General features: G+C 42.1%; 1 protein-coding gene across 6 annotated transcripts in view; it reads left to right on the forward strand.

Annotated features, from left to right (window-relative positions):
• The window catches only part of LOC147903604 (uncharacterized), a 98,972-nt gene extending 74,379 nt beyond the window's left edge, over positions 1 to 24,593 (forward strand). For 5 of the 6 annotated variants that reach the window (XM_087372531.1, XM_087372530.1, XM_087372528.1 and 2 more), the window contains 10 exons: positions 730 to 812; positions 2,813 to 2,890; positions 3,106 to 3,185; positions 3,409 to 3,593; positions 3,688 to 3,762; positions 20,448 to 20,488; positions 20,593 to 20,698; positions 20,866 to 20,948; positions 24,038 to 24,111; positions 24,187 to 24,593. In XM_087372531.1, the coding sequence (XP_087228657.1) occupies positions 730 to 812; positions 2,813 to 2,890; positions 3,106 to 3,185; positions 3,409 to 3,593; positions 3,688 to 3,762; positions 20,448 to 20,488; positions 20,593 to 20,698; positions 20,866 to 20,948; positions 24,038 to 24,111; positions 24,187 to 24,299 (918 nt within the window). In that variant the 3' untranslated portion in view covers positions 24,300 to 24,593. The remainder of the gene's footprint in view (positions 1 to 729; positions 813 to 2,812; positions 2,891 to 3,105; positions 3,186 to 3,408; positions 3,594 to 3,687; positions 3,763 to 20,447; positions 20,489 to 20,592; positions 20,699 to 20,865; positions 20,949 to 24,037; positions 24,112 to 24,186) is intronic. The other variant, XR_015540765.1, reaches the window with a different exon arrangement.
• Positions 24,594 to 24,800: the final 207 nt, after the last annotated feature.

The following is a 24,800-nucleotide window of genomic DNA, read 5'->3' on the forward strand; positions in this document are numbered from 1 at the left end:
CACATCTCGTCTAAAAGAGCCATAAAGACGCTACAAAATGGCAAAGCCAAAGATTAGTATTGCCTCCACGTAAAACTCCTACCCAATGGGTCGGGAATATGTGTTCCACAGTCCTAGCCTTGCTGTTTACTAAGGAATTCTGTAAAGGCTTTCCGCCGGGACCACAAATACCATCATACGCATTCATGAGCCAGGGGATCCACAGGTAACTAGTAGACTATCATAGCTGGTCATTTGATAGCCAAGGTTTATGGGTCTACTCTTGAGATACACACCAGTGAGCATACTGAGATTGCGGGAATGCAAGCAACTGGGCAGGCAGGTTTCATGAGACAGTGGGACTGTGGTTCATTTTTCACATCCACACCTACAAGGACTCCATGGCACTTTCACTCTTCGATTTGGCTCTGGCAGCCACACTTCATGTCTATTTGATTTATTTGAGGGTTCTCATAGGATTTTATCCTGATTTCATGTATACTTAATAGAACTTCATTTTCTTGGGAACAAAAAAGAAAAAGAAATTATTGATCTCATCCTTAGTTGGATGAATAATTATGAGTTGGAGCTGCTTTTCAATTGGCCTTGAATTGACTGAAGTGTACCCAAAACGTTTTAATTACTATCTATTCTTACAGTAATTGTCTAGAGAATATGTGGGGAAGCTGGTGACTTCTTCCTACACAACAAGTGCTCAAAGATAGTGATTGTACTTTATCGATAATGCAGGCTGTTGATGACCGCACAATTGGACACAATCCAGAGAGGTTGAGTTTATTGAAAGGTGGAATTGTATACAGCAATATTGTCACGTAAGTGCCTACCTACCATCCTTCTATGATCAAAGACTGTCTCCTCAGATTTACTTTGGTTAAGCCAGATTTGTTTGGGCCTACTTGTGTTCAATCTTTCTCAAAGCTAAAGAGCTGCCAACAGAGAAATATTCTTTCAATGTATTTCTTTAGTGACATTATGGCACTCAATATGATCAGAGGTGTACGGATGGAGATGGGAAGATTTTTAATAATTTGGTCCAAACCTATGGAATCGCATGTGGATAGAAATTATTGGGATTCCTAGGCCACTGGCGATAGATTAGGGATGCTCCTCAAGGTGTGAGATTGTCTCGTGCTTCTTGTAGTATGCATAAGGTAGAACTAATTGGTTATTTTGAAATATTGCTCATTAATGGGCAATTACCATAATTTTCTCTCCAACCTTCTGTATTGTTTTGAATTTCTGCCTTTTTGGAGTTGAGTTCTCTTAGAAGGAAGACTTCCTACATTGTGCATGTATAGGGCATCATGGTTTGCTCGTGTGCGTATAGAGAACAAGGAGGTTTCATGCCTTTAGGAGACAAAGATTAAAGAGATGCTGTCTTTGGAGTTGTTCTCATGCTTTTTCCCTCCAATTGTTTTTTTTTTCAGATATTGCTCATGAATAGGATCGGCATGGGTTCTCACCATTATTTGCTCTCTGACCTCATGTATTGCTTTGATTTTTATGTCTTTTAGGGGTTCTTTTAGAAGCTAGACCTTCCTACATTGTGTATGTATATGGCATTATGGCTTGCTTTTGCTCTCCCAATCTTCTGACTTTAAATTTTTGGGGACATAGGATATTCCATGATTTTGCAAAGATAGCTTTCATGGGTCCACAGGTTATGTATGAATGATAGTTTTATAACAAATAGTGCCAGTATTAGAGAATAAAGAGCTTTTATGCCTCTATGACCATTGAGGGGGATCCATTGGTTTGCGGCCGCTCAAAGTCCCTTTCACCAGCCTTTGAGATGGCTGAGTGCTATCCCTACCCTTATGACTAGCTACCCTTAGGTGCAACAGTGCAGAAAGTTGCTCCTTAGGCTGTTTTTGCAATGTGGATCGATCTAGTCTTCCTGGACAATTGCTCATATGCCTGCGCTCTTGGCATGCTAACGATGTGTATCTAAAGAAAATAAGAAATACTGATGAAACAAGCAGGGAAAAATCTGTAAAGAGAGGAATGATAAAGAGAAAAAAAGAAGTAATAAAAAATTGAAGGCCCTTAGAAGACAGACTTAAACTGAAAGGTTAAATAATAGAAAACCTTAAAAGAGAAAGAACTGTAATCTAATAAGAACAGACATAAACTGAAGAACCCACTTGGAGTAGTGGCTTGAAGGAGAGGGGCCATGGGAACTTCAGTGCTGGAGCATTGAGTGGATTGAAGTTTTTCAAGATCCAAAAGAGGGTTGGCAGCCTGGATCTGGGCCTTCACGAGAAGCAGCAAAGGGGTGATGAGATGGAGAGGAAGGAAGCAAAATCAGGAAAAAGGGTTTCGGGGCTGGAACAAAGATGTGTCATAATTGGGGAAGGAGATGTCATCACGGGCTCAGAAGGAAAGCTTGTAGCCACAGTTCAGAGAGAGGGGGTAGGAGACAGCAGAGGGAAGAGGGCCACCCAGGGGGATTGAGCTGTGGCATTTGAAACCTAAAAATGCAATGCAAAATTGGCATCACAATTATTGGACAACTTTTGCTAGATGCTAGAAAAAAAATTTATCAAGGCATGTAGGGCATGCAATCATGCAGGCAATAAAAGGAGGGATGTTTGTTTTATAAACATTGTTTTGTTTTCTATGGCATGCTATAAGTGCATGAACTATACCTACACCCTTTTTTGTGTGTGCCTCCTTTATGAATGGAAAATGTAAACAATTTGTATTACTTTTACAATTTGTAATCTTGTCCTGTCTTAGTTGCTATGTTCCTTCTATCAGACATCTGCAAGTATCATCTAAGTCTTCTTCAACTCCATGACATTGTATACAGGACAGTCTCTCCCACCTATGCAAATGAAACCCTATGTTCGGGGTGGCTCTCAAGCACGCTGTTAAGACACAGGGATAAGTAAGTTCGTTCTTTCCTTTAGAAAATACTGGTATTTTGTGATTTTCTATAAATATTTTGATGACTTGAAAGGTGTAACATCTTCATCAGTGCATAGTTGAAACTGATTATGAAGTTCTGGCTGGTTCTGTAAACTGTTACTGGTCTGGATAGACATATTTTTGCAATTGTACCTCTTAAACACAATAAGAAATTGATCAATGTTACATACACAGGTATTCTGGAGTTTTGAATGGTATTGACACTGTGTTATGGGATCCTTCAACAGATCCTTACTTACCAGCCACTTTTCAAGGTTAATTTTCCCATTGCATTTTGTAAGAACTGCATTTTCCACAATCCTTCAAGCTATGCTCCATGGAATATTCTTTTAATAACTTGCAACATTTTATGTTGAAGCTTTCATAGTCTGATTCCTTGCTTCTATTCCAAACAATGACTAATCAATGAGATAGCATTTCTTCCATCCGTTTGGTGCTTCATGGAGTATTGAAAAGACCTGCAAAACTGTTTCCTAGCAACTGAGGTCGGAGGAAAGCAAATTTGCAAGCAGTACGTTCATAGGGGCCTTGGTTTAGATTTCACTTCTCTGCAAACCTCCCCTAAAAGTAAATCATCACCTCTGGTGGTATGCATTACAAGATTGGTTCCTCAGAAGGGCATTCATCTAATACGCTATGCAGTGAATCGGATACAGGAACTGGTGAGCTGCATCTTGAAATTTTCCCATCACATTTCTACTCTCAAATCTGATTGAGATAATTGTTCTGATAGATTTGGTAGATGGTTTTTTCCAGGGAGGGCAATTTGTTTTGCTAGGTACAGCTCCCGATTGGCGAGTGCAAGGGGAGTTTGAAAGTCTAGCAAATCAGGTGATAGCACTGACCTGTCAGGGTCAAGGAAACTACTTATTTTACAGGCCATTGTTTTGAATGTTCAATATAGGCCAGGGGTATAGGCTTCTGCTACTTTTCTATCTCTTGATGTCTAACCACACATTTTTCTACAATCTCAAGACAATTTGACCATTCTCCCTCGGGATTTAGTCTAGCCTCTTTTCCTTAACAAGTTTCCATGATATTTAGATGCACACACTGTTTTATTCAACAAAGATCCATAGGATGCATTTTTTGTGTTTTCACTGTTATTATTCCTGTGTTTGTTACCTGCAAGCGAATCAATTGAACTATGCCAAAGGAAATTATGTGAAGTCAATCCCACAATTTTCATATGTCTTGCTCATACTTGTATCCTTTTTCTGCCGTAGCCATCCCACTCACCCCTCTTGTTTACATGTAGGATCATCAGTGTGAACCCTGCGGTGTAGGTCCACAAGAAGGGGTAGGAATGCTGCATCGTGAAGATTGCTCTAGAACTAACACAGGAGGACGGGAGAAATTGATGGAAATGTCAGATCTGTCTGAGTAAAACCTTGCAGCACAAGGTTGCTCTAGGTGGTGGATCCCAAAGAGATACCATGAGGATTCAACCACACCATTTATCATAGTCTCGAGGCCCATTTGTATATAAAACTTCTTGAAGCCGCTTTGCCACATGGTACTAGGCAGTTGGATTACCCATGAACCACCCCAAATCCACGATTTGACGTTAGCACAGGTGGGTCCATTGATAGGTACAAGGCAGGGCTGGTTGCGAAGGCTATGCTCAAAAGAAGGGCATTGATTAGGAGACATTTTCTCCTACTTCCAAGATGACCACTATCAGATCAGTTATTGCTATGGCTGCACAATTTTGATTGGAATGTTCATCAGTTTGACATTAAAACATATTTTCTTAATGAAGACTTATTGGAAGAGGTTTATGTAATATATAATTGGGAACCTTATGGTGATCGCATGACATATGGAAAGGGCCTTCTAGAAGTCCCATGCATAAGTGGGCCGAAATATATATATGGTCATTGAACCCTCCCAGCCCACTGCCATCTTTGTGGATGTTTTGGGGAGCTGTACAAAGATATGAGGAGCTATGGGAGACTTGCACCGAGTGCAAAAATGTGGTGCTCTGATGTCAGCTCAGAGCTGCAACAGGTGGCAGCTGCTTTGGGTGATGGCAGTGGTGTATATGCCGATCTAGCCGTGCAAGCTTCTCTGCATGTCCCATGATATGGCAGTGCATGGCAGATGCTTTACTTGGGGCATATTGTGCAGATACGCACTGTGGGAATTGATGGCCTATCTAGAAGGGGGGGGGGGGGATCTTGTCATGTGTGTGGCTGGTCACATGTTATTGGTGCTTATGCTCAAGCTGGTCTGTGGCTGCTAATGTGCACTGTGGACCTGATTGTGTGACAGGCAATCAGCTTACCTTGAGCTGTCTGACTTCCTTTTTACTTTGAAAACACATCTGGTACCTATGGCATTCTTTGCTGGTGGCAAATCCACAAGATTCCAGGCCTGATTTTTCTCAATGGACTGCAACTCATCTTGCATGGCTTGCATCCAATGCACATTATCCTTCGCTTCTTCAAAAGTATCAGGCTCTTCCTCATCGAGAAGAGTACGTGCATAAGCTGATTCAACAGAAAGAGCCCCCCTTCGTGCCTTGATGTACTACGAGTTCTGCCAGGCAAAGGAGCATCAAGCCTACTCTCCTTGAGAGTTTGGAGCAGCCACAGGCTGATTTAATCTCTTGCCTGATAGCATCTTCCACTGCCTGTAGACGAACTAAATCAGCCTGTGGCTGAATCAGGGCATGTGGAGCAGGAGGAGCTTCATGTAAATGCTGATTTTCAGCGGGGATGTCATATGCGGAACCCAAAGCAATGGGTAGTAATCCCTCAAAAACATCATTTGACGTGAAAGAAGCTGGGACATTAAATTCAGCTTGTGTATGAGCTGAATTTTCTGAAAAGATAACATCTCTGCTGATAAAAATCTTGTGTGAAGTAGGATTGTAGAGACGGTGATTGCAAAAAAGATAGAGCACTATACTGCCTTTATAACTACTGCAATCTCTTCCATATACTCACCCCTTCTCCAAACACCCGACACCATATACTCCCTCAATCCTGGATGTCTTCATCCCAAACAAGTTCAAAGCAAAACACATCATCCAAAAGAGGTCCTACTGATGGCAATGGCATATTAATCCACTCAGAGTATAAAATTTCTACATGTACATCATTACCAAATTCAATGCTCTGCACAGACAGACCCAATTCCAAGATCAAGTACATGAATATACAGTTTCCTGTTTTTTCTTTAGTATTTATATCCACTCATCAAACTCAACATCTGTACAAAGACTCATCCAGAGAATTTCTTCTGGGAAGTCTTCCATTGCTGGTAACACAATACCCTGCCACTCTTCATCATTTACATACAATAGTAAGTGCCACACACCTTGTGCTTCAAAGTTGAGGATTTCTTCAAACCGAAAGTTCCAGCTGAAGCACACTATATTATATTGTGATTCTACCTCTAAGCAAAAATACATTCTTGTTTTTTTAATTTCCTCCAGTAACTCCTCTACTGGTATCCCTCTATCTCCTTCCACAAAAATATCTACAGAATCAAATCCCACACTCAAATCACTCTGATATGATATCTACACTCTAGTCTTAGAAAAATTCATATTCTAGTATCATATCTATCTCATAAAACAAATCTCTCAGCCACTGGTTCCTGGGAAACTCCAATTCTACAGCTACCTCATCTGTTATCTGTAGAATAAGAATCCACCACTCCTCTGTAACTTCATTGTATATTACTTCATACTGCACATGTCATGGTACAATAATACCCTATGACTCATCTCAAACACCAAAAACATTTTCCTACTTAGACCAATGTTAACAATCTTTTTGTTCTTCCCTGGTTTGGAAGACTTTTTGGTCAGACAATGACTGCAAGCACTAGTTCATGCTGCCCCTAGCTTCTTAGTCATCAAGTGATCAACTGCCTTGTATGCTCAAAACCACCACCCTCTGAAGTAAACAAAACCTCCCAAGACAAACTCAGTTTCTCTTATGTTCATGGCCTATACTATGAGGAGCATAGGTCATTGACAGGGCTAAAGACCAACTCCCGGCACCCTTGGCTAAGGCCTTTTTGCCTTCAACTCGCAACTATTGCAAGCCCATGCTCTCTACAACTTCCCCAATACCTTCCTCCTAAATGCAAAGATCCACCATGAATTCGACGTACAATTACCCAAATGTACTCCTGGCACCCTTGGCTAAGGCCTTTTTCGCAACTATTGTAAGCCCATGCTCTCTACAACTTCCCCAACACCTTCCTCCTAAATGCAAAGATCCACCATGAATTCGACGTACAATTACCCAAATGTATTCCCTTGAGCTACAAATGAGCTGTTTCCATGCAATGTACGTAGAGATACTCCTTTGGAACATCTAAGAGACTGCGCAACCAGCACGACTACTATCACTGATATACCATATATACACAATAAGCCACAACTCTTTACAAGCCCAATTTGCTGGTGAGCCGCCTCTTGCTTTAGCTTCTATCACGGACAACAGTGAGCTATTTGCAATTCTGTCTGCCGCCCACTAGCTCCTACTGTCTAGTAAAATAGCATCAAGTTTCTCATAAGATCACCCATGAAGTCTCTGTCGCCCAAGATACTCCCTATTGCACAGTAATGTCACCTCCTACGATCAAGATGCTCTCCCCACGTCCATGGTACTCTAGCCTCTGGATATCGAGACGCCTTCCTCCTCTATCCCCAGCTCCTTCTCCCTCGTAGTCCTCCTTCTCATTAGCTTCCTTACCAAAAGACCGCAAGCCCGCCCACGATCAGCTTCCTGCGTCCCCAAGCACTCCAGCCCGAGTCTTCTCTTTTGGACATGATGCACACACCCTTCTCATCCTAGGTTCCCCATCCTCCATACACCATCCTCTATCAAGTAACCTCTCTGTAGCACATCCTGCAAGAGCCCCCCGGTCTCTCGTCGCCCACCGTCCTTTCCAAGCCTGCAGTCGCAATCATTTTTTCGTCCAGAAGCTCCCTGCTCCTGTGTCTTTTCTTCCAGCAAGCCACCACCTTGCATGCGATCCAGAAACGCCAATCTCCTCATCACGTAACACCTCGCCATCCAGAAAGCTTAAGAAGAGATTCACGTAATCACGTTCACATGCACACCCTTCTTTCCAAATCAATTCGGCCACCTCAGCTCCATTTAGCCACCTCAACAATGACATTATACCACTCTCAAAGCTTTTCCCCCCAAATTCATACACCAAGCAATTAACACACCACACTTAAGACTATGTGTACACTAATGCATACCACAATCACTTAGCACCTAATTGCCTACTAACTATCCATGTATCAGCCCAATCGCGACACACTAGAAAATTTACAAGACGCCCTCAACAAAAAAACTATTGCCCTCATACAAAAATGATTTGGGACAACCATGAAAGGCGTAAGTCACTATTCTCTAGAATTTCTCAGGGAGGGAATAGTCCGATCATTTAATCCGCTTTGCCTTAGTACGCTGGAAGCAAGTTATCACATATACTAATCCAATGCTCAGTTCTTAGTCCAAAATCTTTACGATGCTCTTCTGTACCTATCCCTCAAGAAGATATATCCTTTTGTGGAGCATATGCCACATACGCACAAACACCTACTTGGGACCTCTCCTTGCTGCTCTCCTTCAGCTTCACCAACTCCTCCACCTCCCATGTGCACCCTCCACTCCACCCCATACTTCCACACTCACACCCCCTACCTTTGGCACCTCTGATTACAGCCCCTAGTACTTCCACAATCCCATCAACTACTACCCTTCCATCACCTGTCATTCCTTTTGCCACTTCACTTCTGCCATGCTCCTATCATCTCATCCTTCACATCCTGTATGCTAAAGAATGCCAAATCAACCTCACGGAAGCCCCCCCCATCCGTCTTCCCTTGTCTGCATTACTTCCATCATCCTCCACTACCCTTTCATGACTTATCATCCCATCCTTCGCTTCTTGTATGCTAAAGAATGCCAAATGAACCTCACAGAAAGCCCCCCTTCCATCTGGTCCTCGCTTCGGAAGGACCTTGCTCCAGTCCACTAGAACCCTTCCTACCTCCATGCCAAGTTTCTTCAATCACAAGATCTCCACTCTCCTCCACCACTAATTCTCGTGATGCACCTCTAGTCATGTTGTCCACATCATCCCCCCCTCCTTGCTCTTCCCCTCCACCATTCCCCTTTCCCCATGCGACATCATATGCTTCTTCTTGGATCTCTGCACCTCATACCCCTTTACACCCATTGTCACACCTCCATGACCTCCTCCACGAGCTGGTCCATGGTTCCATCTCAAGATTGACACCATAACCTTCAAAATAGTGGATATGCTCAATCATTTTATCCCGTCCTCTCCAACTGTTCTCTGTACTCCACATGTCACAATGGGTGTGCACTTCTGCTCACCCACAACACCATACGGACATTCGGTAAATTTAGTACTTGGACACTTGATGTTGAAGGGATTGACAAATCTACCATGTGCTCAAATTTTTTTGACCACCCAAAGAACCGCCGTCAGTATTCAAAGAAATTTAGTGCTGAAAAACAAGCGACTTCTTGAACACCTGAGTAATATGGGCTGTTTTCCTTGGCATTGACAACACTGGGCTGCCCTCTTAAGTATGCATGAACCCACCATGCGATCGTTTTACATGAGACTTGTAATCTACGATGCACCCCTTAAGCCATACAACCAAGAGACAGAAAACAAAGTTTTTGAGTGTGAAACCCTTAATATTCTCCAACATTGCCTCTTGTCCCAAAACTTGTTTGCTGCACTATGCTTCTTGGCTATTTGCATTTGTGTAAGCTTCAAAAGAGAAGTTTTTAATCTCCATGAAGCTTGAAAAAGCTTCTTTCCTTGCTCTTTACAGCATCAATTTATGTTTTGAAAATTAAACAAGGATTAAAGAAGTGACAATTTGGCATAGTTGAGTGTGAACAAGCTTCTCAATGACATTTATCAGATTATTACCTCTTAAAAAGAACACTACCCAAAAGCTGAAATGTGTATTGATGCCAATTCTAGGCTGAGGTATGTTGAGTAGTAACTCGAGCTCTTGCATTGTGAACTTCTCAGGCTCCTATAGAAACACTCGTGGGCTGCTTTAAAACTTGCACTACTTTTCTCTTCTTGCAAACCTAAGAGCTAGGGCGCTCTTTGAAGATTATTCTACTACTTCAAGGCTCCATTGAAAACTTTTGCCTACTTCCAAAGCTGTTTTTGATGAATTGCGTTTAGAGTCGAAGAGAAGGACAACGTGGGTCACACTATGGGCTGTTGAGCTTCATAAAATCTGCTCCAATCTTTTTCAAAAATCTAAACACTTGCTCTCAATGCTCCAAAATCTTCTCCAAGATTGGAAACAAGTTGTAAAAGCATTTGAACTATTGTAGATTTTCTCTTGGGGAGCATTGACATTAGCCTTTTTGTGCCCTCTCTCTTGCTCTCAATGCTCCAAGGTCAAAACAAGCTGCTAGGCTATTGTAGATTTGCTCTGTGGGAGCACTGACATTAGCCTCTCTTGCTTAAGGCTCTCTCTCTCTCTCTCTCTCGCTCTTATGATCAGGGGCTTCAGGAGATGGAGATCCCAGAGGTCTTGATATGGGGAGCAATGAGTCTGTGCGAGTCCATTAGTGGGGATTTCGGGCCCTAGGGGGTCTATCAGACTGGATTGAGGGCACCATTGGGGTGAAGCAGGGATGCCCTCTTTCACCGACCTTCTTCGGGCTCTACATTGACGAGATCACATCCTTTATTAACCACCTAGGAGGCAAAGGCCGACTTGATGATACATATATTGCTATATGTTGGTGACATAGCCCTTATATCATCTTCAGTAGAGGGGATGCATAAGCATCTAGAGGCACTAGAGGTGTTTTGTAGGGAGAGCGATTTGATAGTCAACCTTAAGAAGACGAAGGTCGTGATCTTCAACACCTCATGTGCTGTGCTACATCGACATAGCTTCACTTACCAAGGCGAGCCAGTAGAGATAGTGCAGTCCTACACATACTTGGGGGCAGTCTTCACAGGGCAAGCTTACAGGGTGACACATGCAGCTAGAGTACAACTCACATGTGGATAGGGAACCTTGGCCCAACTAGAGAGGTAGTGCTTTTAGGCTCACTTTTAAGACCCGCCGACGAAGAGCTGGCTTTTCGACACCCTAGTGAGGTCGACTACCATGTACGCAGCACCTTTTCTGAGGGAGTGATCTCTTGGCAACATAGTGGAAGAGATTGGAGTGGCTACAAGTGGTTATGGGTTCCAAGATGATTCATAGTAAGTCATCAGTCCCACATCAGATAGTATAAGCAGAGTTCGCCATGACCCCTCTCCAGGTTGATGCCATCTTCTAGATAGTGACTTACCTCCATAGAGTATGGGCCCTACCTCATGGGGGACTATCGAGGCTGGCACTAGAGTCTTCCATATGACTAGCAGAGGGCAGGGTTGATACATGAGATTAACCGTATCATACCGCTAGATCTCCTCTAGCTCTATACATCTCAAACTTGGGGAGGGGACCAGGAGGTCCCCACCAAGATTCAATTCTACCGTGATCATTTCTTGAGAGTATCGGAGTATGGACTCATCATCATAACCCAGTACCTTAAGGATAGAGGAGTCTCACATGTGTTGGAATATGAAGCCAAAGTGAGTCTAAAATGAGTGTTCTAGGTGTGTTTTATAGTCTAGTGAGTCCTAGACATGCCACGTGTCATATTGGTAGTGTTGGAATATGGAAGAAAGAACTAGAACTAGAAACTAGAAATGAGATGACAAGACTGAAAAATAAGAAATACCTTGAGAAGAGTGTAGACAAGACACAAGCTAGACTGATTGATTACAATGATGTGACCCATTGAATATATGGGCCAAAGTACAAGACATAAAGCAAGAGTGCTTATGGGATAATTGTAGAAGTGCCACATGGCACATACTAAAGACTAGACTTAGACTTAGACATATGTAGACTAGGAAATAGTACTTAGTGTGCACTTATCTCCAACACCCTCCTTAAGTGGACACTAGGAGTAAGACAGAAAGACAAGACTAGAAGACAGACTTGATAGACTGAGAGGTAGAAAACATGACAGACAAATGATCCTAAGACACCCCTCCTCAAGTGATATCCTCATATGGGTCCACAAGGGTAAGGACAAGATGGATCTAAAACACAGTCAGATTGATAGACAAATAGACAGACAGACAAGACTAGATAGACAGAAGACTGACTGTAGATAAATAGAACGACCAAGACACTAGAACCCCTTGACCTACATCATCGGTGGTCAAGGTGGTAGACAAAACATAGAAGTAATCAGAAAGCCCACTTCTCATCATGTGAGGAAGGAACAGCAGGATCAGCTGATGGAGATGTTGCAGCAACATGGGCTGAGGTAGTCGCAGGAACTGATGTAGAGGTTTTGGAGTAGCAGTCCTTCTCCCGGTGATTATCACGGCCACAAATGGTGCATGGATGAGCCTTGAAACAGTCCTTCTCCACATGATTAGTTTTGCCACAATGGGTGCAAGGCTTTCTTACCTTAGAACTTCCTTTCTTTGCTAAAAATGTAGTGTCAGTTACCTTTCGTTGTTGAGTTCTTTCTTCCTCTTGGAGAGCATTGATTATACCCTCAAGAGAAGGATTATTATGATACTTGAAGGTAGTGACAAGAGTATCATAGGAGTCAGGTAAGCTTTTGAGAAGCACAGCGATAGCAATATCTTCGGAGATGGGAGACTTGACTGATGCAAGCTGAACCATAAGACTGCGAAGATAATTGACATGAGAGGCTATAGTAGCTCCTTCCTGCATATGTAGATCAAAGAATGAGATCATAAGTGCAATCTTAGAGTTTTTAGATCGGGCTCCAAAAAGAGTATCCAGAGTGATCCATGCTTGAGGAGCAGACTGTATGTCGGAGATGTGATGAATGTAATCATCTCCAAGGCCGAGCAATATGATAGCATAGGCTTTGTCGTTCTTGGTAGCAACAACTTGCTCAGATGGACCTTCGGGAGCATCACGGTGAACAATGTCCCAAAGGCCTTCTTTCATAAGATGGCACTTGATTTTGATCTGCCAAGTATGAAAGTTGGACCCATTGAATTTGTCGATAGATATGAGAGAATGAGAGGAAGATGCCATGTAGGAAGGTCTTACCTCTTGCTAGGATGCAAGGGCAGTGTCTATTCCCTTACAATTTTGCAGAAATAAATGAGAGGAAGAGATCCCAGAAGCCGGTTCTCTCACCACTTTGTCAAGGCCATAGCATATGACAGCCCATCGAAGCAGGAGGAACCAGCAAAAAAGGAGAGACTGTTCAGCAAACTGAAAGAGGCAAAAGCTCAATACCTTAATTCCGGGCAGAAGTAGAAGTGTAAAAAGGATGTAGATCTCCGTGAAGATGGAGCAGGAGAAGTCATCAGCCTGTGCAGGTACGGATTCCGTACAGTCGTACGGACTGTACGGATGACGTACGGCAAAGTATGGACGTACGGACGACGGCGAGCAGAGTACGGATGACGGCGCAGAGTACGGACGACAGATTTACACAGATCTGGCGCTACAGCAGATCTGGCGCTCAGATCTGTGGCTGAGCTGCACAGATCTGAAGCGCAGATCTGGCGCAGAGACTTGGAGCAGGCGGAACAGGCGGAGCACGCAGATCTGAGCGCAGATCTGAGCGCAATGGCGGGGCAGAAAGAGGGCAGATCTGGGAGGAGGCGGCCAGCAAAAGCGTAGAGGAGGGCGGTGCAGAGGTAGAGGTGCCACGAGAGGCTGAAGAGAGAGATGCCGGAGGGAGAGGTAAACTGAAAGGAGAAGACGAAGCTATGGCTACAGCAGAGTGAGAGGAGAGGAGAGAGGATCTACATGCTCTGATACCATGTTGGAATATGGAAGAAAGAACTAGAACTAGAAACTAGAAATGAGATGACAAGACTGAAAAATAAGAAATACCTTGAGAAGAGTGTAGACAAGACACAAGCTAGACTGATTGATTACAATGATGTGACCCATTGAATATATGGGCCAAAGTACAAGACATAAAGCAAGAGTGCTTATGGGATAATTGTAGAAGTGCCACATGGCACATACTAAAGACTAGACTTAGACTTAGACATATGTAGACTAGGAAATAGTACTTAGTGTGCACTTATCTCCAACAGGTAGTTATCCCATATACACTATGGCTTTCTAGAGTCTAGTGTCACACTATAAAGTGTTGTACTTGTCTATTGTCTAAGATATCAGTCAACATCAAGCTTTATATCATGTGAGTATTTTGGTTATCATTGCCTAGCACTTTTCCTTTCCATTTTGCTTTTCATTATGCTTTCCACATTTCCATTCCGTTCCTAGCTAGCTACTAGATCTCTTCAACATGCACTTAGGATTGCTATTGGTAAGATGTGAGTCTCGTCACATCAGCTGGGGATCGAGGAAGGGAAAGCCGTAGGCATACCTAGAGAGCAGCGGATCTACAGATTATACACATTGAAGACAATTGAGACAGAGGAGCATTTCTTATGTGTCTACCTAGCCTATTATGAGATCCAAGGACGCTACGACTGCCTCTTTCAGGAGGGGCATGGCTTTGGCTCACTCTCTTGATTGGTCAATTTTCATGATCAGGTCTGCATTGGACTCTATATGATTGAGATGTGATGACACAGAGAGATGCTACTATGACAAATCAGACAGTAGCATGCATTGGCAGCACCACAGGTTGCTGAGGCAGACCGATTGTAGCGGACTTCTATGCATTCGAGTCGGCTCCGAGACACAGAGGAGTGGAGGATGAGAGCTAGTAGACATGTGAGTAACATGGATTAGCAGAGAGGGGCAACACAGCACGATGGAGCGAGGGATGCAAAGCTCCACGCATGACACAAAGAGCGACCATAGCATGCTCGATCGAGGTTCGACCCATCATTGCCTTCCTTGGAGGAGATCGCACAAGACGAGGTGTGACCCTTGATATCGCTCTTCGAATACAAAGGTCAAGGAGACCACGCCCTCCATCACAGCAGGAGAGAGCCCAACAGATGCCATTTGGGATATCTTTGTAGCCCACTGGAGAGCTACCAGGCTACTAAGTTTAAGTTTTTGTTTTTGATATTTTTTGGGCCATATAGTTTAGCTTAGCATATTACTCAGCAAGGGCCTTAGTGAGCCCTTTGCTTCAGCCCTTTGTGGCTTGTATGAGTTTTTATTTCTAGTTGTTGTACGCCGTGAGGCCTCCTGAGGTCTTTTTGGATGCCTCATTATTAGATACCATGAACATATTCGGTTCCTGCAAGATCAAGTGAAAGAGCTGAGGACACAATTGACAGATGTTATAGCTAGAATCCAGGTTCTTGAGGGACCTGGTAAGCAGGAGGTAATTGATGTTGTAAAGTCTTGCAAGGCTTCCCCACCTACCCCCCAGTTAGTCTCCATAGTTAAGTATTTGGTTCGGACTGAAATGCAGATAGCCAAGCAGGAGAACATTGTGGAGTTTGGAGCAAAGGTAAATAAAGCTGATATTCAAGAAGAGATTACGGACCATGAAGCCAGAGAGGATAATGAATTAAGAATCAGAATTGGGAGATTCCCAAATGGATGGTACAATGAGAAGGATTCATTTAGTGATACTTTAGCACATGTAAAGGCAGCCATGACTAACATTGACTAGACAATAGATGAGAACGACAAGCCCGATATCTCTGAGGATGATGGTGAAGCTATAGTTGTCCGTATTAGTCATCTTAAAGGTCATACTGTTATTACATTCAACTCACGTGATTTAAGACTTAAGATCACGACAGTCCTACAACCTGAAAGGAACTAAGCTATGGATAGCTGAGGAACTTACAAGAGCTCAACTGAAGGATAAAGCAATGGAATTAGCCAAGGTTAAGGCTGCCAGGCAAAATGGAAAGTGGGCAGTGTACCGTGGAGGAATAGCACTCGTTAAGGAAGGTAAATCAAAACCAAAAGACTCTTAGTCTTAAAGTGATGTATGGTCAATTATATATGTATTTCCAGGATATAATTTAGGTACCCTAAATAACTGGAGTTGCTTTATGCACTCCTTGGGAGTTGCCATGTGCCCTCCTTAAGCTGTTGTAGTACATGGTTTTTATATTGTCCCATAGACCTTTTGGTCTCCTGTGGACGTTGATAAAAGAAAAGAGAGGAAAATAGAGAGAGTGGAAAAAGGGTGAAAGAAAAGCTCATAAGACTATGAGTTTTTTTTCAACAAATTCAATGTCCATTCACATGAAGTCTTCCTCTCCACAAAACTCTAGATGCAAGATACATTCAGGGAGATCCTCCTCATGAATCAGAATTATTCCTACCCATTCTTCTTCTATTACTTGTAGAAGCAACGACCAATAATTTCCATGAACCTCACTAAACAATACCTCAATCTGGTCTCCTTGGACGTTGATAAAAGAAAAGAGGGGGAAATAGAGAGAGTAGAAAAAGGGTGAAAGAAAAGCTAAGAAGACTATTAGTTTTTTTTCAACAGATTCAATGTCCATTCACATGAAGTCTTCCTCTTCACAAAACTCTAGATGCAAGATACATTCAGGGAGATCCTCCTCATCAATCAGAGTTATTCCTACCCATTCTTCTTCTATTACTCGTAGAAGCAATGACCAGTAATTTCCATGAACCTCACTAAACAATACCTCAATATGGAAACCTTCAAAAAGAACTCCGAGCACCTCCGAGTCTAACTCCAAAGACAGAATCATATTCAACTTCAAAAAAAAAAAAGTACTTATGAGACACAAACTGAAGCTAGGACAAGTAGGATCAGAAAAAGTGTGGGCTCCAAGTGATGAGCTTATGCACCGGGCTCTAGAGCATGTATCTAGAACAAGACTCAAAGACAAACTCCCCACAAAATTGACTGATATCAGACACAGGGAAAAAAAAAACCAGAGAATCCACGATTCAGGATGCACAGGACATTGATGATTTTCAGATCTGCACCACTACCAAAAAACCCTCTTCACAGTTCAGTAAAAAAAGTCAACCACGTATTGCCACAAACTCACAGCCCACAGTGATGGTTACACTTCTTGTTTGCTCGAGAACCCTACCACAAACTAATTTCAGAGCTCCTCATCTTACTCTCACAAACAGCATCTTCTCACAATTATTCAGAGAAGCAGCGTCACACTGATCTGCAGCAAGCATCCTTCCCCTCAACAATGGTTGAGGAGCATTGGTCTCACAAAGACAAGCTCCATTCGTCACCTCGTCAGGCAAGGAAATGCTTCAGCCTGCATTAGCAACGCTAGTCCCTCTCTATGTGTCTTCCACAATCTCTTTCCTGATCTGTTCTCTCACAGAAATCATCGCATGCTTTACAACCTGTAGCCATCCCAAGAATTCTCCAGCCACCTCCTCCCACGTAACCATGCCAGCTTCAAGACCTAGAAGCCTCTAAACCCGCATAGTCGTTCAGCCCTCCAATTCAAGAAGCCCCTCGTCAAGAGCAACAAACGATCCTTCCAGCAAGCTCCCATCAATCAGCTCCCAGCGGCGGCCACCTCGTCATCCAGAAGTTCTCAGATCAGCCTCACGACGCCAAGTAGTGCATGGGCATGTTACTTCCCAAACGATCCAGCCACCTCAAGATTTCATTACATGACACGATTAGCTGAGAATCCTAGATTCTTTATTTATCAATTTCATCCACATGCATGCAGCTCCTTTTGGACTTACTATTTGCCATGATCACCCATGTGATGCTTTGCTTAGCCCTCTACTTCCAAATGAATTTCAACATTTAATGCCAAGTCCTTTTTCCCCCTTTGAACCTACTAGCACCTAACTTTGCCAAAGCCTTCATGCAACACTTTAACATGAATTTACTCCAAGTCCTTTTTCCCCCTTTGAACCTACTAGCACCTAACTTTGCCAAAGCCTTCATGCAACACTTTAACATGAATTTACTCACATATCCTCATCCAATGCTCACAGGTGTTCACGGGTATTTGGACTGACACGGTTCACACTTTGATAGCCATATGGGCTAGCATGCAGGGCTCTTCACGGGCAGCCTCTTCTAGAAGGACTATATTTCTTCAAGTTTGGAGGGGTTCTCCCTTTTTCTTGGAGGTTTTTACCGGATTGAGATGGCACTATCAGCCTCAATCCTTTCTTTTTGGCTCTTGAGCTTTTCGTGCATTGCATGATGTATCCCGTATGGAGCTTGCTCTAACGGTTTTTCTTTAATACTTAATAGAAGTCTCTTTTTGCAAAAAAAAAAAAGCTCACACAAGGGCTGGAAAATGCCCCAACCATTACATGCATGGAAATATGACCCTCATGATCATCACCCATAACATTACAAACATGAGAAATAGGACAGCAATTAGGAACACATGCCATCCTGTCACCACACATACGAAATTGGATACCATGCTCTGGATTACCCTCGTACAACCGCACTGTGTTTTCATCATATCCCAAGAGTCCCTGCAAAAGCATTTACAATCTCAAAAAAATATTTACATTAGTATAGAGTCTTTTGATGAGAGTGTCCATAAACTCAAAACTACCACCCACTAGCTATGTGCATAGATATGTGCCTACCCTCCAGTACAAACAGTGCTCAAAAACTTATTACAGATTTTAGTCTATCAACGTCAATAGACTTTCTTTCTTTCTCTCTTGTGCTTGAGGCCGTGACACTATCATTTGACAGTGGTTACCAATCCCATAGATCTTGAAGGGTCTTGAGAGGACTTTAATACAAACATATCATCTCTCTCTCTCTCTCTCTCTCTCTCTCTCGGAAGGGTAGATCCTTATGGAAGGACTAGAAGAGAAGGGAGACGGTAGTCACATTCTAGTCTATGCTCTTATAATACAAGTGATCATGAGACCTAGAATGACTCTACTCCAACATATACAAATGGAGGTTGGCTAGATCATGTTGTTTCTCAGTGTAGCTAATGATCAAAGTCATTGGAAGGAAGATGCTTCTTTTCCCTAGTCTACAAGTTGTCACTGTATTCATATATATAGTCACGGCTCTCCTGCTTGCAGTGCTGCATTTTGCTTTACATTGAAATGATTAGATACAAGCATGTGACTTATTTTGTATACTTGGATAAAAATTTTTTTAGTTCGAAGTTCCCCTTTTGGGCCTGTGATTTTGTGCCTAGGCAATAGTGGGGATGGTTAGTGAGGTAGTCCATACATGCCTGCAAAATGTGTGAAGTCAATGCTACGGTGAACAATTGCTTGTCATGAGCAATTAAGACAATAGACACTCATCTTTGCTGTGAACAACCTCTCCTTCGATTTAAAATTCATTGTTCTATCCAATTCATTAACCTTTATTTCACATGATAAGGAATCTGTTATTGCATGGGCTATCATGAAGCCAGGATATTTGCTCCATGATCTTGCCAAAGATCTATTAATCAATGTACCCACAGCTTTGGTTTTACATAGTAGTGAATGTCTTGTTGCAGGGCGCCCTTAAGCCTTGGCTGTTTGCTACATTGGCTTATCAAAAAGTCTCTCAGTTTTTGTAATATGCAGTTTCTTTTAAATGCTAACTCTATGAGCAGAGAATAGATCACATGGCCTGCAGATATAATTTCACGGTGATTAGAAGGTGGTGCAGTCAGATCATGTGGTGAGAATGGCAGACGGTGCAGCTAAGATCATGGTGGTCACAATTTGCAAATACATCCATCCATTGTATTAATGTAGCCACGTAGCCACAGTGTCGTGGTTGAAGTGGCTAGTTGGGGGAGGAAAACGAGATAAATATTCTATGTGCAATACTTACTGCAACTCAACACCATGACCATTTTTGAAGTTTGTAATCAATTCCCTTTGGTAAAAGGTGTAGATCATTATCATATGTGTGGAGACATGAGATAGACTATTTTTGAATTAATTATGGCATATGGAATCTGGATGATTAAAAATTTACTCATGATGAACTGTAACCTTTTTTTCACCTGGAGGTGGTTTTGTTTTACGGTGTATTTCTTTTCTCTTTGATGCTTGCTTATGGGCGTGTCCCAGCTCTCTCGTTGACATGATATAGAGGGAGGCATGTTTCCTCACAGCATATGTGTATTATTCCCACCAAGGGTGCCAAATGGTTGGCCAGGGAAAGGTGGAAGGGATTGGTATAAAAGGTTAGTAATATTGATGCTTTAGAGCTCAGTGAGAAGAGACTGGCATGCAGCATTCTGCATTATCCAGAGCTATTAACGAATATCAGACTTAGCTGCCTTTACTCTTCCGTAAGTTACTCTTGTGCTTTGTCTCCTTTGCCCATAGACTAAGAGTGATTTATTGGGATGATTAGAAGCCTAGATAATAGAGGCGGATACAGGCATGGATCTTGTCAAGTGTTTGTCTCCTCTCTGACTGCTGCTTGTGTGGTTACACTTTATTTTATAGCTCGTTTGCAATGCATGAATGTACAGATTGTGATTATGCTATTTCTAAACATACAAGGGTAGTTTGGTTTTTAATTTATTCTTTTTGTTGTCAGTGCAAGGAAAGCAAGAATATTCGGCTGCTACTTATGTACAGGTCTTCTGCTTCTGCTTTACATTCTCTATTCTGCCCTATTTAGAGGATTTATGTATAGCACATCTCCTCGCATATCAAGCTGATTCCAATGATGCTGGATGCAGTGAAGAGTTGGCTCATATGCTTTATGCCGCAGCAGATATTGTTCTAGTGCCTTCCATGTTTGAGCCATGTGGGCTAACACAAATGATTGGCATGCGTTATGGAGCGGTACTGTGAAACTGCTAGTTGAATGCTTGCATGTATTTATGTGTTATGTTCTCTCACAGAAGTTTGGTTTGGAAGTCAAAAGTCCAAGGAAATCAAAGAGTTGATCTCCTACTGACTCGAACAGTATTTATCTGACAACTACTCTTCGTTGTGTTCCTCTTTCACAGATCCCACTTGTTAGGAAGACAGGGGGATTGGCTGATACTGTCTATGATGTCGACGATAGTTCAAATGGGACAAAAGCTAATGGGTCTGTCAACTAGTCTGCTTCAGTATCTGAGAACAATATAATGAAACTTTCTTTTTGATTGATGGATTGCTTCAGAAACAACCACTTTTCTGGCTTGTCAAGATTGTTTCACATCCTTAGTGCAGAATTTGATTCATGCTTTCTGAATTTCCCATACTTGATTTATATAATTGCACTCTCTCTCGACAAAGATGAATATGATGGTAGGAAAACAGCAGTCTCAAATTATAAATATCCTGTGAAGCCTGAGAGTGCCTAAGGATTCTGTCAAACAGCAGCATACATCCTGTCCTAGCAAATTGACTCACTTTCAGTGAAGATGAAATGCATGAATCATGATCACAACCCATTGCATACTCCAGACACCTGCAATAGTGTATGCCACTCGCGTGCACTGCATCTCACTGAAGCCCAATCCACATATGACGGCTTTTTTCTTTGTTAACGAGTTTTTCCCCTTAACGCTCTTCCAAGAAACAAGGTGACCAAAGACAAGGTGCAAAGATACCAAAAGGATCCTAGGAATTAAAAACATATATGGGAGGGAGGATGCTGGGTAATAAAACCTACCTTATGTTTTTATAGCATGCCTAAAGGTGAAACCAAAGTTCTAAGGTCATACTTGGGTGTAGTAAAGATTAGGACACTAGGCATGGAGATGGAAGCCTCTGATGGTAAGTAACCAAACTAGAAAACAAGAAAGAAGTTTCCCCCGACACCTAAAAACGCAAAGTATACAGGAACTCACCAATCTTGGGCTGAACCTGCTACAAGTGACTTTTGGATTGTGATCTCTGCACTGTCTCCCTCTTAAATCCTATGACAATAGAGATAAGATATGGAAATCTATCTTGGAGGTAAAAGAAGTGGCTGCCAAAGACCAATAAGTCTTCAAAGGACATACTCCTGGTCAAGTCCTGAACAGCTAAGAAGAGCTAGAATTAGATGAAGCTTCCGAAGGTAAGCTTGAGGACCTTTGTTGTAGTATGCACTATGGCGCAAGACCAGGAAGAACCCTCTAGGTAAATCTTTTGTGAGTTCTTCCTGTTTGGTGCTGAACGAGAGGACAAGGGGAGTATCAACCAAACAATGCAACCTTAGCTGAGGCCATGATAAGACAAACCTGTGTGCTATGTATCTGGCTGGGACTAGATTGCAGCTTTGCTCAACCTATAATATGCCCTCAATGAAATAGACTTAGAAACTTGAGGATCGATCCTGGAAGATGGCATGAAACATTTGCTGCCTCAGGAAAGCAGATCTCCATGAGGATATCATGCCCACATGCTACTAGCCTGGTTGATTTTAAACAAGGGAAAGTGGTATGAGTTGTCATCTGGTGTCTTCAAGGAGATGCTATAAAAAACATTCATACTATGGATATAGACCTAGCCCATTCTGCATATATACAGGAAAAAAGCAGGTCAGCAATCAAAAGATACATTCATAGGCACATCTCATGTTGATTTCGATACCCTGTGATTGAGGATGTTGCTCACTGAGAAAGAGAGAAGAAAACCATTGTTGGAGAATAGAGAGACTTTATGGTAGAATCTTTGAGAAGAAAAAGGCTGGCACTTGGTTGAAAGCACTATGGGTTTGGAATAGGTCATAAGGCGGTGCTCTGGAATAGGGGGTAGAGAGATGAACACCGCAAGAAGGCAAGAGGAGAGATGCATTAGGATAGAATGTTGAGGGAATGAGTAGTAGTAAGAGAAGGCACAGACCTCTGCAAATGGGGAGGATGTGCCATAACCCACAGGCCAAATCTGAAAGAGACAGCTGAGCACACCTGAATAGTTGGTGGTGCTTCTGCTTTTCATTAATTTAACAGCAGTAATGACCACTCGTGTGCAAGCCTGTGCTTATGACCTGTGATATGGCACCTTCACATTGACTAACGTGTTTTCTTAAAACAATAACAATAACAATAACATATCAGATCTTTTACGAAGGTAGATAGTTTCTCATGCTGGTATGATTGCTGCTGATACTGTATGATTGCTAACAAAAAACGTCACCATTATTCACCAGATGTCTTGAAAAGCAATAAGAATCAAGTTTCATCCTGGGTTTTTGTCAGCCTTTAGGTTAGACCCTCTTTCATTATTCCTGTCTGGTAGTCATGCTGCCAGTATTACAGATTAGAGCATCTTCCCACTGCCAGTTAAGAAGGACTAGTTAAGGATTTAAGTGGACATGTGCATTTCGATTGGGATTCAAGGAGGTCGTGTTAAATCTTTTAATTGCATATTAAAGATGTTTGAAAAGTTTAGGTACTTTTAAGGGGTTGAAAAGTTTAGGTACTTTTAAGGGGCTTTTGTAAAAGGATATAAGTGGAAATATATAAAATATGGGTTTAACTGAATGGTGGACAGTGGGAATGCTACTTAAGATTTTTGTTTAGTATTTTTAAAGGGTCAAGACTAAATCAAAACTATACACTATGGGTACTCATTTGAAAGCCCTTGAAAAGTTGAAGCCATTGTGATTGTAAGCTCAAAGAATGGACATCATAGTGTAAAGATCTACCATTTTGCACACATAAGAAAAGATCTGAAATTTCTTGTTCGGACCACTTTATGCATAAAATAAAGAGGGTATTTTCCTCTCATTAAGTAGGAAGGAGGGAGGTGCTAATATCCATGGGGTCTCGAAGGAGATGAACTTTAAATAAAGGAGAGAGATCCATCGATTGTAGCGTCACAAACATGGATGATTCTATAAGATTCCTGGGTTGACATGGATTTGTAATAGGAACCACAAATCCTGCCAGTCGATTCCCCTCTCTTTTTTTGAAAAACAATAAAATAGTGAAAACAAATCTGTCAGCCCTGCACTTTCCCAGCGTTTGCGCTTACCCTGTACACCTGAGACCCCCCAGCCTTACCCTTTGGTGCGAACTTTGCCTTTTCTCCCTCAACAAACGGCTGTAAATATCCAGAACAGAGCTGGTTATGAATGGAAATGGAATTGTGTTGTTATGCTTAACTTTTATGTAACTGAAGTCGTTCTGGTAAGTTTACTAGCATAACATAACATTAGGTGGAAAAGGGTCCTTATTTGCCTTTATTTCCTGATGGTGACAGATTTGTCTTTCATGGGATAGATGAGAGCTCTCTCAACAATGCTTTGGAACGTGCCTTCCACTATTATTCAGAAAGTGAGATTGAGTTTTGTTTGCAATCTACTGGATCTTTTCTTTGTAGAACTATTCTGATTGAACATATATATGCAGGGCCAGACTGGTGGATGGAACTTGTTTCTAGGGTAATGAATCTTGACAACAGCTGGAACAAATCAGCTGGAGAGTACGTCAAACTCTACAATTCGGTGCGGATTAAATGGTGATGCATGTGCACAGCACACTTGCAAACAATGTGGAGATGCACCTAGAAGGTGATTTATCCATCGTGCCTCTTGTAGCCGTACCACCTATATCTTGATGAAACAAGTAAATTTGGATGCATTGAATTCATTGTAAATATACCGTTCATAGCTTGATCAAACCAACGTGTCACGACTTTGAAAATATTGGGCATCCAAAGACCCATATGTTTTGGTTGTGAGTACACATTTGCAAATATGGCATAGTTTATTGATTTTGGTCTATACACAAAGACAATATATATCGGTGGGTTATTGACGGTGATCAACTTGTTCCTTCTTATGCATTATAAGAAACTTTCATTTATTAATGATGTTTTCAAACTTCAACAAACCCATAGCCATTGAAAAGTAGGTATCAACTCTAGAGGTGCTACAATCAATTTCATTGGTGAAGGATGAGAACCGCAGTAATTCAAGCTAGGAAAGAAAAAGACAAGTAAGAAAGCTTGTCCAACCTCCACT

Source organism: Dipteris shenzhenensis, chromosome 3 (genome assembly GCF_047967505.1).
Source record: "Dipteris shenzhenensis isolate YYH24624 ecotype China chromosome 3, Dip_SZ_1.0, whole genome shotgun sequence".
In the NCBI taxonomy this organism is placed as follows: domain Eukaryota; kingdom Viridiplantae; phylum Streptophyta; class Polypodiopsida; order Gleicheniales; family Dipteridaceae; genus Dipteris; species Dipteris shenzhenensis.